Raw genomic sequence first — 15,859 nt, 5'->3', positions numbered from 1 at the left:
GTCTCTCAGTACAGATTCTGTAGGGAGTATATTTCTCTATTATTTCAATTATTACAACTTCCTGAATAGGTTGAAGGTCATTCATAATTCACACTTGTGTCATTTTTAGACATGCCAAATGCAGTCTATTAAGCATAAATAAAACTTCAGTGCTTGACCAGGAAAAATAAACGGGGATTCATAACAATGAGGCCTTGTTCATCTTTTTAAAAGTAAATGATGTGTTTTCTTTTTTTTTTGTTTTCCCCCTGTGCACTGAATTTCTCTTCTGTCTCAATGGTACAAGCACAATACTTTAAATTGATCCAAGCATAGCAAACTAGACTGTAAGTCTGGTCTGACAGATTCTAGATTTTTCTATTTTATAGGATAATAAACAAGGACCCATATTATTACCATTTACAAATACAAATAGTAGCATTGTCTATTTGATGGAGGATTAGGTTGAACACAGGCCTTGACAGTATAAAACAGAATTCGTCTAAAGTCTTTTATAGCCTATTAACTTTCCTAATGGAATGCCTATAAGCATCCATACTTTTTTTAGTGCTTGTGCTCTTGGACTTAAATAACAAAGCAAGATAAATGTTTAATAAAATATGATTAATTCCAATTCCAACTACATATAATATATAACTCTATATAACATATATTATATACAATATACTATATAAAATATACCATATAATTACATATCACTTACATGATGTATAACATGAATTAAGTGTATTCTATTAAACATTTATTTATATTAATACCTAAAATATGAGATTACTCATATTTTATGCAAATTTAAAATTTCTCCAAGGTGTATAATTTGCCACGTTTATACATCACATATAAAATATATGTGCTTGGGCACATATATACTTATATATAACACTGTATGGAAATATATTTTTGGAAATCTAAAATTTGTTAAATAAATCCAATCATCACTGCCTTTTGTCCCTAGCTCTGCCTTGTGAACATTAAGTGAATGGATATTCTTTTGGCATTTGGAACTGGTTTCAAGGTTTGATTAAAATACATTAAGTATAATAATTATGTTTAGAGTAATTCCTATATACATGTGTGGTATTATATTTATGCCTTAGATCGTGAATTTTACCACTAGTAAAAGTGAGTAATTTGGGGCAATTCTAGTTTTATTTTTAAATACTCGAAAGATTTAGCATTAAAAAACATTTTCAGAAATTTCACTACTGTGTTATTTTAACAAACTTAAAAAATAAAAAAAATACAAATTGATCTATTAAGATAGTGACTATAAATATTTGTTCTTATAAATTGAGGCATCCAGAGATCTAGATCTTTATCCACACTTACCAAGGTAGAAATATAGCTTTCTGGAAAAATAAAAAGAGCCCATGAAGATATTGGGAAATTAAAATTTTTTATATGATAAAATGAAAAAACCACCTTAACTTTCAAATGTGTCAAATGTATGGACAGTTAGATCATGGTCATAACATGTTTTATTTCTGGAATTTGTTATTAGCTACCAAAGAGAAAATTCTGGAGGAGTTAACACATTTTAAAAATATTTATCATGACTTTTAAAAGAATGGAATTTTTATATATTCCTATTTTCTTATACTCTAAGGCCCTGTTCCTCTTATCTTTCAACTTATATTGTGAGGAATTGAGATTTTTCCCTCTAATAAAGCATTCCGAGAGAGACACAACAAAATAATAAATCAACAACCCTTTTATATCAATTTGAACTTTTTCTAAGTGTTTGAGACTTTGGGGTCCCCCTTTATATACTTGAGTTGAATTCATCACAAAATCCCAGACCCCAGGACATTTTTATTTTGGATCCAGATAACTTTTTCCATAAAACCCCCTGATGGGAGAAGAGATCATTTCTTTTATGGAATTTAACAGAGTAATTGATTCCCTTCTCTTTTTCTCCAACACAAAAACCAGAGAGGTTATATTGGTAGGATCTCTGCTTCTGGTACGTAACTCAGATGACATATAATTCATAGGACTGCAATAGAACTGAGATTTTGAGAATATACCGGGTTTAAAGACATTATGGTTATATTTTTTAAGAGCATGGCCAAGAATACTTAAGATACAAACCTGTGGGAAAAACTACATAAATCACTTCTGTTATTTATTTTATTTTTATTTGCTGAAAGACCTGTTTTGTAATACAAAAGTGTAGATGTGATATCTTACTTTCGAAAGGCTTGATTCCTCCAAGATTCCTTTCCATCATTCCTCCACGCAACTTTTTTTGAGGCAACAAATTGTCATTATGTTTTTGTTTAAACCACCCCTCTCACCTCTCAAAGGCCTGCCTGTGTATTAGTATTGCTAGAACATAAATTAACTTTAGATGTCGACAGCTCTGGATTCGAGTATTCAAGTTAGATTTGGGGGCCATTGTAATCATAGGTGGAAAAGCAGAATTTTGCCGAATCTAAGTTCCGAAGAGATGAGATATAAAGAGGATCGCAAGTGGTAGCAACACCTTGAAAGAAAGCTCTAGAATTCTAAGGGTGTGGTAGATGGGACTTTGAGGCACATTCTTATTGCTGTGTGAGGAAGCGTGCCCAGAATCTGCCCTCATTACGTCTGGCGCTTGCCAGTTCTTTTCAAACCTCAGTTTCATGAGCACCATAAAAATTCACTTAAAATCGAAAAGAACACCCTGAAGTTAAAACCCACTCTGCTTTGCTTTGCCTTTCATGGCCTGGAATGTCACCTTTTACCTCCAGTAAATAAAGCCAACATCAACACTCTTCCGTGTCTTTTATTTTTTATGCACTCAATATTCTTCACATGACGATCTGTACACTTAAAGGGAAATTACAGTAGTGATCTATGTCGCTGCAAAGAGAATTGTCTTTATAATATATAGTTACAACGTACCTATCATTTTCTTTTGTTTCTTGGGCTGTTCACATTGGATCGAGTAAATCTAAAATGGAATTAAAAGAGACATGATTAATAGTGGACTACAAAGAAATGATGATATCATGATACTTTCTTGAAATGATCTGGCATGTGTGTCTAAGCAGCATTCCCCAACAGAGACAATTGCACTGTTTTACGGTCTTGCAGGGTATTGTCTCTTTAACCTCACTATTTCCGAGAAGCCACCGAAAAGTTCTAATATGTCACAATTCAAATGTCAACATGTTGTTGGAAAGGAAGCTAATAAGTTAAACCTTTGAGAGATGCCAAAAAAAGAGGTGATTCAAGCTGTTGAGAGAAGTCCATTGTTTTCTAAGGGGAAATAGAACTCCAGAATGAAATAGGGTACTTACAAGCATTTAATTGGAAAGTTTAGGGGAAAAGAGCAAATGCACAATCATTTTTTTTTTCAATCTGATAACTTTTTGAACAGAACTATTCCTTTCAGTGTACTTCCAGAAACAGGCAAATGTGAAGGCTAGGGTTAATAAGATACAAACTGCAAATTCTCTGGTTTTTGTAGAAATAGCACATAACACGGAATAATTTTCTTAAGATAGTCTGGAGTCTATCTCTGGGTGGATAGAAAGCATCCTAGGTTATATTCTAACATATTCTAGCAACATTTTATGTTTGGCATTATTTTCTGTAAACCAATTTCACCTGGTTAAATTACTGTTGAATGAAAAAGGATGATTTTATTTTGACAGGAAAGAAACTAAACAGAAAACATTCCTCATTGAGTTATTTTTTAAATTTAGCACAATTTTGTGCTGTGATGTTTTTATAGAAAAAAATAAACAATTGGACTTTAGAGCCACCTACTGGAATAAAGAGGCACATACTTACGTTTGATGTCCTCTGCTTTTCAGAAGATAAACAAATAGATAAATACAATTAAAGTTATGCACACTTCTGTTGATCTTTTAAAATATTAACCTACTCAATTTTTCTCAGTTTGAAATATCAAATATCCTGTAAGAAACCAACAATGTCTTCTAAAAATATGTTCTCATAAGTTCTCTTAATAATTTGTGTGATGTGAGTTTTCTCCCCCTTGGATTGAGACAGCAGAATCGAATCCCTAGTTTACTTGCTGTCTTTGTTGCTTCTGTTGGTGTGTGTGTGTGTGTATGTGCACGTGTGACTGTTATTGGTCTCATTTTCACCAGTTAATTGTATAACGTCATTCTTTCTTTGACAACCTCTATCTGGTCGTTATGTAACAAATAATCTTATAATAAAATTTAAAAACTATGAACATTTTTGTGATAAGATGAATAAGCACCTTAAACATTTTCATGATTAAGTGCTTTTTTATTGAGATATCATTGACATATAACATTATATTAGTTTCAGGTGTGTAACGTAATGAATTAGATATTTGTATTTTTTTGTGTGAATTAAATGCTTTTATAAGTGGAAAAACCCTGAAGCCTGGACAAGTAAGTTGGACAATGACTTGCCTAAGGTCACAGAGCTGGTCAAGGTGGGGGTAAAAGTAGGCAGCTCTAGGAAATTATAGGTCCACGCTTGCCCCACAGTTGTTTAGTCAGTCATTAACAGATTGATTCAATTCTTTCTCTCCTCAGAATTTTTCTAGAAAGCAGGGGAATAAACACCTCCCCCTACTACCCTGCTAAATGAATCAATTAAAGGCATACTGCCTGCTTTCAGAGAGTGGGAATCAGGAGCTGAGGCATGAGGTCAAGTCCTGGATCTGGGAGTACTGATGATTGGTGAGAGAGGGATTAAGTTTTTTAAAAACAAAATAATCTCCTTTGACTATGTGCTCTACAGACCGGTTCTTTATGTCATGTCCTTCTAACCTATTCCCTAAAAAACACCTTGTTGAGAAGGTGCTGCTTTTGAGAACATGCTGAGGGAGGCAATTGTGCCCTGCCACCCTTAGCGAGGCTACTGCTGGATAATGCCAGACGCATTCAGCTCTGTGAATACGTGTGTGGTTCCCTAGAGTGAGGAATTCAGAGAAGGGAAAGTTCTTTGCTAAACATTACACAGAGGTGTATGCAACACGGTAAGCCTTGTCTTAAGACAATTTGATTGGTGAGGTAGGATTTAGAAAAGATTTGTGAACTGGCATGAGAATCACAGCTTTCCATTTGTCAATAGAAGGCCAATTTTCAGGACATAAAACAGGAAGTCACACTTCTTTTGACAAAAATAAAAGGAAATATTTGTTTATGCTATGAGAAAATGTACAGATATTAGTGCATATCTTGCCCTTTCTTAATGTTCACTTCTTTCTCTCTTCCCACCCAACCCTTTCTGGTGTTTTGAAGATATTTTATAGAGTAGTCACAGACATTGCACCAGGAGAGGAGCTCCTGCTGTTCATGAAGAGTGAAGACTATCCCCATGAAACTATGGCGCCGGATATCCACGGTTAGTACTGTTCACACCCCCATCCTCCGCGTCCTCATCTGGTCGCCGTGACGGAGCATCTGTGTGGGGCCATCACACATGGCATTTGTCAGTTTTCCTAGCTCTTCAGTGTCGTTTTCACAAAATTCCTTCTCTTCTGAGTGGCTCTTTTCTTGGCTTGACATCTGGCTAATGTTACTGTGAATCTTGAGTAAGCAGAGGTCTTCCCTCAAGTGGAGGCCAAACGAATTCTGAATATATCAACTGAGATATCCCACCGTTGAAACTTTTTTGTCAATACCTTAGACTATGGTGAGAATCCTTTCACTATACAAAAGTCATTTCAGAAAGCTCACTTTGGGCTTTCATCAATCTGGTGGGTGTTTCTTCCCATCTAATGTTCTATTCCTGGAAAAAGTATGTCTCCTTGAGTAAAATCCTAGTTGGCATGACAAGATGGGAGAGGGCTGGGGGGAAGGGGTTTAGGAGAAAAATACACATGAGGAAACTTTACAGCCGGAGTTTTTATTTGCCAGAGGCCTATTCTAAATCAAATGAAGGGGATATCAAAAGAATTATAATTATTAGTTATGCATGTATAGAACAGATGAAGAGATAATTCTATTCGTATTGAAGTGTTACCATTGGGATGAGAATTTAGTACTTTTTCCTTTCTCTTTCCTATTTCTTTCTCCTAATGTAACATGATTTGGTTAAACATAATCTAGTGGTGTCTTTAGAATGTTTTATAGTTGGAAGGACCACTGGGAAGGGTTACTCACCCCAGCTTAGCTGACAGGTGGGGACGGAGCCACCTCCCATCCCTTTGGCATTTCGGATGGGAAAACCTCAGCCTCTGCTCTATGTAGCTTTTGCGAAGGAAGCTACCAGTCTTGGCTGGGTCTTTACTTGAACATTTTTTTCCTTTGGCTGAGCTGCATTCTGCCTCTTTGTAGATTATACCAGTTATATTTTGGGGAACCTTTTGGAAATTGTTTTCTTCTCAGAAACCCAGTGTTCTCAACCAACCTGGTAGAGCTTAAGCCTGAATAAGGAATCTTACCCAATGGGGTCTGGGACAGACGAAGCATGAGGGCATAGGATACGAAACGTAATCTAGCTTTCTCTAGTGCAAGGCAACTTTCACTGGTATTCACCAGTGTTAGACCTAAAAAAAGGTTTTCAAGCAATTCTTTTAGAAATATGAGTGATTAGCTTACTATTCTTAAAAGCCTGAGTGGAAGTGATTCTTCTTCTTTTAGGGCTACGATTCATAAATTACCTGCCTTCACAACACCCTTGAACCCATCAGCTGCTTTTTATTTTCATTGTGTCACACACACACACACACACACACACACACACACACACACACACACTATACCAGATACTATATGCTCTCCATTTATTATCTCATTTAGTCTTACACATTGATCAAAGCTATAAGAGAGGAATCATATTTATTATACAGACAGAGAAACTGAGGCTATCTAAGGACTTAGATAAATTTACCTTAGGTCTAGGTAAATTGGCCAAGATCACATGACTAGAGAGTGGTAGTTAACTTTAAAACCGAGGTCTTGTTGTCTGTAAACCCTAGGCCTTTCCCATCCATTCTGTGGCTTGGAGATTCTGTTTGTGTTCAGCCTGCTCGTGAGATCCTAAACGTAGATCTTAAATATTGTGAAGAGTATAACAGATTATATTACATGGTTTCATTACCTGGTTAATGTCATCGAGAAACGTGCCTTTAGAGCTGAGGTGATTTATTTTAGAATACCCCTACCTTCCTTAACCCTCTACGGTCCAAAGTTGACACACTCTATTAAATAATCTACATACTGCTTTCTTTACTGTTCTGGCCCCGCTGTTACTGGTTTAATTGAAATGAAACCTGTCTTGTATGTGGATTTTAGCAGTGGTGTCTCCTCTGACCTCTCCTTCACTTCTCACATCACAGCTAGGCTTTCTGATTTTCAGCGGCTTTCAGTTCCCTTCTCAGCATGGACCCCCCCAAGGCCCCTAGGGACCTGCTACCTTCTCTGACTTCACTTCCCCTAGCTGCTCTACATGTACCCTATCAACTCGCCGTATTTTACTACAGTTTTGCTTTTCCACCAGCTGCCATGTTCTTCCTGGCCTTTATCATTGGTCCACACTGTTCCCACTGCCTGGAACATCCTCCTTCATCCCACTTCACCTGGCTGATGCTTGCTCATTACAAATCCTTTTCTGAACCTCTCTCCTTCAGATTAGATGGATTAGACATGTTCCTCTGGGCTCCTTTAGGCCCCATGCATGCATCTGTCATAAAATATATCACACTCTATTTGTTCACATGTGTATCCCCTTGAGTTTCTTATATAGTCATTCCCTAGCAAAATGCCTAGCATTTGTTGTTGACTAAAATATTCCCCCCAAAACATTCAGTCAATGAAAAACTGGCTATAGGTCCTGGCTGTAGCTCTATAAAACAGGGATTATGTATCATGCTGCCCGGGTGTCTTTTCAGCATTCTGAGCTGTTTTTAAGACTTCTGTGATTGTGTCTGTGTGATGTGTGCATCGTACAGCCTCATGAGCAGGCAAAAAGCTATTGAGATGGAAAGAATAGGAACAATACCATCACTGCCTGGCACCTTATAACCTTGTTATCTCTACTCCCCACTATTACCATTTATTTATCTTACTGATGCAAAGGGCAAAATCATGATATGTTGGCTGTTTAACAAGGCCCTGCCAATTAGCCCTGACCCTAGGGTAGCATAAATTAGTCTAGAAGGGTACTAAAAACATCTTGTGTCCATTAGGTGGTAATGACGAATGTAAGGAAACATCCACATTTACTGATGCTAACCAGTGTAAGCATGACTCAGATAGGGACTCTGTGTCCCATGTGCCCTCCGGGTCACATGGCACAGTGAGACGTGTATGAGAGAGACAGAGATGGGTTCAAATCCTGGCACAACCACTTGGCTCTATAACCCCTGACTGGTTTCTGAACTTCCCTGAGCTTTAATAGCTTCATCTGAAGATGGAATGAAAATATGACATGTAATTTCTCATGATCAGGTTATGAGAAATATCAATCATCCGTGAACAGGGTGGAGGGACTATATCATGCACAGTAAGTGGTCATTCTTACTTTTAGTGTCTTGTGAATATTAAACCCAGGAAGGGTTTAAGCCGTAACGTGTTATCTGGTAAGAAGGCTATACTGTAGCCGCAGACACCACGTTATGGTGCTAGGCTCTGTCCTGTACGTGTATTAGTTTTAATTCCTATTAAAATTAAAGTGGTAGAAATAACAACTAAATAGTTTCCATTATGTCTTCCATAAAAATTGCCGGTTTGTGGTGACACTTCTGATCGCCCAGTCCTGGTAACACCTGAATTATTTTCACAGAAGAACGGCAGTATCGCTGTGAGGACTGTGACCAGCTCTTCGAGTCCAAGGCAGAGCTAGCAGATCACCAAAAATTCCCGTGCAGCACCCCTCACTCAGCATTTTCGATGGTGGAAGAGGACTTCCAACAAAAACTCGAAAGTGAGAACGATCTCCGAGAGATACATGCGATCCAGGAGTGTAAGGAATGTGACCAAGTGTTCCCCGATTTGCAAAGGTTAGAAATGGCATGTTGCACTACGAGACGTGTTTATTTACTCTGCAGTGAAGTGTGGTTATGCTGAACTTTCAGAATTTATGCACATGGAAAATCTGGAACTGTGATGAACCTGACAAGTGTGTTAGTGACATGTTCATAAATCAGTTTTCCTTGGAAATTCTTATCTGTAAAATGTTTACAAGCAAGTTGGAATTAGTTATTTTGATGCTAGATGGAAAATAATATGTTTATATTTATTTAAGTAGTATTATTGGCAACTGAAAGAAAGCGTAGCATGACAGCACAAACTATGACTTAGAGGAAGAATCAAGAATGCCGGAGCAACACTGATGCCAATTAAACTAATCATGTGCCAAACAGTAAAGCTGGTTCCAGAAACACCTAGATGACCAAAAAAAAAAAAAAAAAAAAAAGATTGATTCTGGTGTACACTTTATGAAAGATCGATGACCTTTTGGTAGATCAGTGTAACCCATGGATTTAATTTCAACTATTAAAACGGCACATATATAAAAGAATAAGAAAATCATGCCCAATGAAGAAAATGTTTTATTTCCCAAAAGGGAAAGAATAAACATGATCTAAATGAAATTATTCTTTAATACTTACTTTTAACAAAGTGAAAATCATGTATCAGCAATATGGTAACTTTTTATAGGCTTTTGAACTTCATTCAAGAACTTTTTTTTTTTTTTGAACTTCTATTAAAGCAAACAGCCACCCTGGAACCTCCCCTTTGAGAACTACACTGATTATTATGCTATAAAATAGTTCTTCTGATCAGAGATACAGAACCAGCTAATAGGTTTTCCGTGTGCTTCTACCTAATGGTTTTTGCCGTGGCCCACAGACAATTTTAACAATTGTATTTGTTTCTTTGCTTTTATTTAGTTTATTTTTTTAACTTTTGTTCATTTTTGACAGACAGAGACAGAGCACGAGTGGGGAAGGGGCAGAGGGAGGGAGACACAGAATCTGAAGCAGGCTCCAGGCTCTGAGCTGTCAGCACAGAGCCTGATGCGGGGCTTGAACTCACGAACCGCGAGATCATGACCCGAGCCGAAGTCAGACTGAGCCACCCAGGCGCCCCTCATTTCTTTGCTTTTAAATCCAGAAATGATCCTTGGAATCTATAATCAGAACTTCAAGTGAACATAACCCTGTATTTAAATGGCTATGGTAGTGTATCTGCTGCCTTAAGAGTGTGAGTTACTCATGGTTTACCTTGGACAGTCCACCTATTTCAGTTTATCATTTTATTTCCTTTCTTTCTTTAGTGTCTCTTCTTCTCTCTCCATTGATGGCCCTGCATCCTCTTCTCTGTCTAGGCTTCTTACAGGAAAGGATTTCATACAGTAGTCATTGATTTTAATGGATAAATAACTTAAAAAAGCACCAAGGATAACCCATTCCTTCAGGAGACTGAGTCAAAAGGATAAATTTCTAAGCTTGAAAATTTCTAGGCTGGAAAGATTGAGCTTTTAGAGGGAAAACATTGTGGGGAATAAGAGGGCTTTCCTGGTACCCTTTAAACTCATCTTTACCATTTAATATAAATCCACGTAGAGAATCAATCTGTTATAAATGTTTGGTAACACTTAGATTTGTATTATAAAAAAGTCAGAGCATATCTCATAAATGTAATTGTGCTCAAATTAAAAAATAAAATGAAACGAATAAATACCTGTGGGTAAGGAAAGTATTTATTACCGTAAAGCAGTATCTCTGATGCCAGAGATTCAGTATTATTTCCTTCAATTTTGCTATCAAAAATAATGGGCAGCATTATAAGACAAAAAATGGTGGATTAGACACTAAAATGTAATTCCTACTGCCCACTAGAAGGCATGGTGACACCTAGGTAGAGAGAGTTTCTTTTCTTACTGGCTCTGGGATTGAGGCTGAGTCAACTCTACTTAATGCCAAAACCAACTGCCAGTTTGGTTCCTTCAGTCAAAAACATTCAGTGGGAAACAATAAGGAAACCTAATTATCTGGTATTGGATGAACCCTCAGAACTTTCTTTTTGGTAGCTCAGCCAGACGGATATAGCATGTCACTATGCAACCTGAGGTCGACCATATAAGTGGTATTTTTGGTTATATAATTTATTCATGTGCAGAACTTACATTCCCCAAATATTTTCCACTTTATTTAATCCTATTTTGTTGCTTTATACTTTAAACAAATGAGAAAATTTTTTGACATGATAATTATTCTCTTCTGTATCTTTTCTGTCAAATGTTGAGAAAAAATACCCTCTCGCCCCCCAAAAGGGCAAGGACCAAAGGTTAATATGCAAAAATTGCAAAGAACCCAGAAGGCTAGGCAAAGCTCTATAAAATAGGATGAAGTTCTATGAGAAGTGGAGAAGCCTCCCTAACAGCTGACGGGATGGCTTCTGTGTCTGTGAAAGAAATACACATTTGGTTTTGTAGGAACCAGTTGTCTTTTGATTCTATCACTGAGTGATAGAACAATATGGATTTTATGCTAGATTAGAAGAAAAAGAAAGGAGAATTCCTCTTACGCTGCTAGTTATTTTTCCCCCTGTATGCCATGTACTATATTCTTGAAACCTTATCATATCCTTGGAGTAAGGGCACAGGAATAAGACTCAATGTACAGGCCTGTCTCTCCCATTAGATTTCAGAGTTTATGATTTGACGTACATATTGGAATATATGTCATCAAATGGCATGCCCTCCTGAGTGGCTGAGGATGACAGTGAGTATATGAATCTGTGCCATGATTTCGGAAGATGTCCCTGACTCAGTTCAATGTTAACCGCAGTTGATGATATCTCTCTCTTAACTCTATTAATAACATTTCAACTCGTGTAACAAACAGAGGATTGCATATTGTAGATAAAGGTAGGGCTGTTCTTGTGACTCCACACACCTGTACTCTCCTGGTACCTTTTGTTCACAGAGATATCACCATTTGTGCTCAAACAGAATAGCATTACAAAGTCGACTGACTCACGGGGCAGGAAAAATAAGTTCATATGCCAATATGAATGGAGTTGTAGAGGGGAAGCTGTGGAGGAGAAAAAATATGGGAAAGACATTTCTGATTTATCAAGATAGGAGAAAGGGTACTTCATTTTGTCACGCACCCTGCCATTCACACAGCGTACGTGACTGCTGGATATAGAATGGTGCGCAGGGTCTTACTCGTACTCAACTTTAGAGTATTTATCTCACAGAAAAATAGAACATGGCAAAGAAAGAGTGCTTGCAGGATTGGTAGTTGTTGTTGTTGTTTTTCTTAATATCTTTGTACTGTGGAAAGTTTCAAAGTATACAAAACTAGAGAGGGATGGTGTAACAAACCCCCATATGCTCAGTTTCAGTAATTATCATACAAGGCGAGTCTTGTCTCAGCTATACTTGTTCAGATTATTGAAACAAATCCTGGACATTATGTCATTTTATTCATAAATAGCTCAGTATGTATCTGTCGAAAAAAGGACTCTTTAGAACACAAATTTCTGCACCACACTTTAAAAATAATGATTCCTTAATATTACCAAATATAAAGTCAGTGTTCAATTTCCCCCAGTTATCTCATTATTTTTAGTTTTATGTTTGAATTACGATCGTAATAAGATCTGCCATTGCAATTTGTTGGCATGTCTCTTTAAAATTTTTTTATTAAAAAATTTTTTAGTGTTTATTATTTTTGAGAGAGAGAGAGAAAGAGAGAGTGTGAGCGGGGGAGGAGCAGAGAGAGAGGGAGGGAGACACAGAATCTGAAGCAGGCTCCAGGCTCTGAGTTGTCAGCACAGAGGCCGACACGGGGCTCAAACTTGCAAACCATGAGATCATGACCTGAGCTGAAGTCGGACGCTTAACCGACAGCCACCCAGGTTCCCCTCTTATGTCTCTTTTAATTTATAAGTTCCTTCAGTCAAAGTCAGTCTTTCTTTCTCTCCCTCCCTTCCTCCCTCCTTCCCTCACTGAAATTTATTTATAGAAGAAACTGTTTTTTCCTGTAGCATTTCCTCTAGTCTGGATTCTACTGATCATGTCCCCTTGGTGTTAACATCTTTCTCCATCTTCTTTACTTCCTGTCAACTCACAGTTACATCCCAAGCCTTGATCAGATTTAGGTTCATTGTTTTAAGAATAATACCTCACTGATGCTATGGTTTATTTCCTTCAGGAGGCACAAGATTTATTTCTGACTTGCCTACATTTATTAATTGCTTACATGCTGTAAAATGGATGTTTTCTACTTCTATCATTATTTCATTATTTATTATCTCTGTTAATTCTACGCAGAGAAACTTCCCCTCATTGTTTATTTGCTCACCCTGAAGTACAGTTCATATAGGAAGGGCAGGACATGTGGGTGAGTTTTCTCTTTACTTACTAGTTTTCAGAGTAATGATTTTGCTTCTCAGAATCTTCCAAGGGTGACCCGTGAGTTTTTGTTTGTGCGATTTTGAATATTGTTTTTGTTAAAAGATGAAATTATTATTTTTATTGATGCTTAAATTTCCTCATCTTTGGTCAGTGGTTGTTTTTTCACGTTGGTACCTTAATTCTTTTGACATGCTCTATAACTTTCTTGCTTTTTGCCGTAACAAGATGTTCAAGGCCTATCGTGTATCTTGGGCTTCTAGTTTGAAACAGGCTATTTCTCCAAGAAGCTCTGGTTACTTTAGGGGTAGTATCCCCGTGTGTTATCTGTGCATATTTAATTAACAAATATGTTAAAATATCTGACTATCACAGCAATCCATTATCTATAATATTTGATTTTCATTAAATCCATGCAGATTTCATATACAAGTTTTAGAAAAGAGATGGAAATATTTAAGAAGCAAAAATATTCTAAGCTTGAAAACAGAAAAATTATCCTTGTGAGAAACTTCTAACTCTGTTTTTCTTTTGAAGGGCTTTAATAGTGCATCCACTTATATTATTACACATTTTCTTTCCTCCCTAATTCATAGGCGCTATATACATATGCTTCTATATCTATGTATACACATATCCATTCATCGCTCATCTGCAGGGCCATCCATTCATCCATCCGTCTCAGGGTTATTTTGGGAAGTTGCTTGTTGAATAGTTAGGTTGCAACTCACTTTTCCACTTGGAGATACGGGTAGAAACAAAAGTACCTTTTTGAATCTAGAGGTTATATATTAGAAAGGATACCTGCCTGCATGTTCTTAAGCATGTTTTGAAGATCTTCAGTTTCAGTGTTTGTGTTTGAATTAAGTGGGTATTAGCAATGTGTGTTGCCCTTAGAATGGTGTGGTGAATCCAGAACTGGGCAATTAGCTACTCGTTTATCGTGCCTCTAACTTGGCAACTAATCCCTGATAGCTATATCAGATTTATTTTCAAACAACAGGGGTACTTCTCTGTGTTAGTGAAGGACACAGTCTAGGAAGAGTAAATATTCTTTCATCTGTTGTGAGCCTGTTTCTTCTCTTTGTTTCTTCTCTTCTCTCACCTCAACTCCTTTTCCTTCTCATTTCTTTAATTGCCAGTTGGATTAGCAATAAAATGACATTCTGTTTATGAATGTATTCTTTGTCACCGTGTCTTACTCAACCAATTGTTCTCTTAACAGCCTGGAGAAACACATGTTGTCACATACTGAAGAGAGGGAATACAAGTGCGATCAGTGTCCCAAGGCATTTAACTGGAAGTCCAATTTAATTCGCCACCAGATGTCACATGACAGTGGAAAGCACTATGAATGTGAAAACTGTGCCAAGGTACAGTGAATTTGTAGACTACTTGGCCTCTCTCTGTCATCCTGCTCTCTCTTAATCCATCACTTGCTATGATATATAAAAACAACCCTTGAGAGGGGAAACTATAAATATCTTGAGAAAAGTAGACTGAGTGTTGTATGCTAAAAGGCATTAGTACAGTGTATAAAAACACTTAGTGGGTACCCTTTTATTTTTGTAAGGGAGGAAGTGAGGCTTAATGGTGAGTTCCAGAACTAGGTGTCAGACATCCTTGGTAAATTCCTGGTTCCGCTACTGGCTTGCCAGTGTGGGGTTGTTTTATAGCCTTATGGAGAATGAAAATTGTATCCAATGCACATTACTGATTTCTTTTAATAGCAGTTTGCGAGGAAGTCACATAAAGTTTCTGAATGCCTATTCAGAAAGAATAGGAGACTCCTACATTTGCAGATTTTTCCACCCAAGTCCCCACCATAAATCATGACTTGGTTCTAATTAAGAGCACAGGGCCTTAGTGGCCTGCCTTAGTGGCCACTGCTGAGCAGCATAAGGGTGCAGTGAAGCACTCTACCTTGACCATGACTCTGAAACATGGAAACAGTAGTTCACATCATTGAATGTTCATGGCTCTCAATTAACTAAAAGGTGCGCTGATGTTATTGAAGTTGATTTCTATTTCCAAAACCTTTTTATAGCATTTGAATATCTTTCTTCATGCCAGTGGAAATTGTGATATTTGAAATTATCTTTAGAGATGCTTTGCTCCCAGAAGTGTGGGGGACTTTTTCTCTTCTCTTCTCTTCTCTTCTCTTCTCTTCTCTTCTCTTCTCTTCTTTTTTTAGTATAATGTTTAAAGGAATGGTTTTAGCTTAATGGTACCTTGCTTCAAACAGTGTTAGCATTATCCCTGGGAGAACTCCTTGAATAGATTTGAGATACTTTCGTAAAAATCCCCCCAATTTCGTACATAGTGTGTTTTGGTTTAAAGGATGGAAGTAACATACCATTTTAAATAATGTCTTGGCTGGCATTTTATTTTTCAACCCTAATCACTCTAAATGGGATCAAGAAGATCTTGACTGTGGTCTGTCATGCCATTAATTATTTCGTTCAACTGATACCGATGGACATTTCCTGCTAAGGATATAGATCTGAATAATTTACAGTCCCTCTCCAAGAGGAGCTCATGCTTTGGGAAT

The 15,859-nt window shown here is 37.1% G+C and overlaps 1 protein-coding gene across 5 annotated transcripts in view; it reads left to right on the top strand.

The window, feature by feature from the left end:
* The first annotated feature begins 5,273 nt into the window (after window positions 1-5,273).
* MECOM (MDS1 and EVI1 complex locus) overlaps window positions 5,274-15,859 on the top strand; it is a 46,350-nt gene continuing 35,764 nt past the window's right edge. For 4 of the 5 annotated variants that reach the window (XM_047099731.1, XM_047099730.1, XM_047099729.1 and 1 more), the window contains exons 1-3: window positions 5,274-5,337; window positions 8,722-8,938; window positions 14,534-14,681. In XM_047099731.1, the coding sequence (XP_046955687.1) occupies window positions 5,289-5,337; window positions 8,722-8,938; window positions 14,534-14,681 (414 nt within the window). In that variant the 5' untranslated portion in view covers window positions 5,274-5,288. The remainder of the gene's footprint in view (window positions 5,338-8,721; window positions 8,939-14,533; window positions 14,682-15,859) is intronic. The other variant, XM_047099728.1, reaches the window with a different exon arrangement.

The sequence above is a fragment of the Lynx rufus genome, unplaced genomic scaffold (genome assembly GCF_022079265.1).
Source record: "Lynx rufus isolate CCGP_SWC_20201006 ecotype Redwood Valley unplaced genomic scaffold, mLynRuf1.p SCAF_5, whole genome shotgun sequence".
NCBI lineage: Eukaryota > Metazoa > Chordata > Mammalia > Carnivora > Felidae > Lynx > Lynx rufus.
This window is presented reverse-complemented; position numbering and strand designations above follow the sequence as displayed.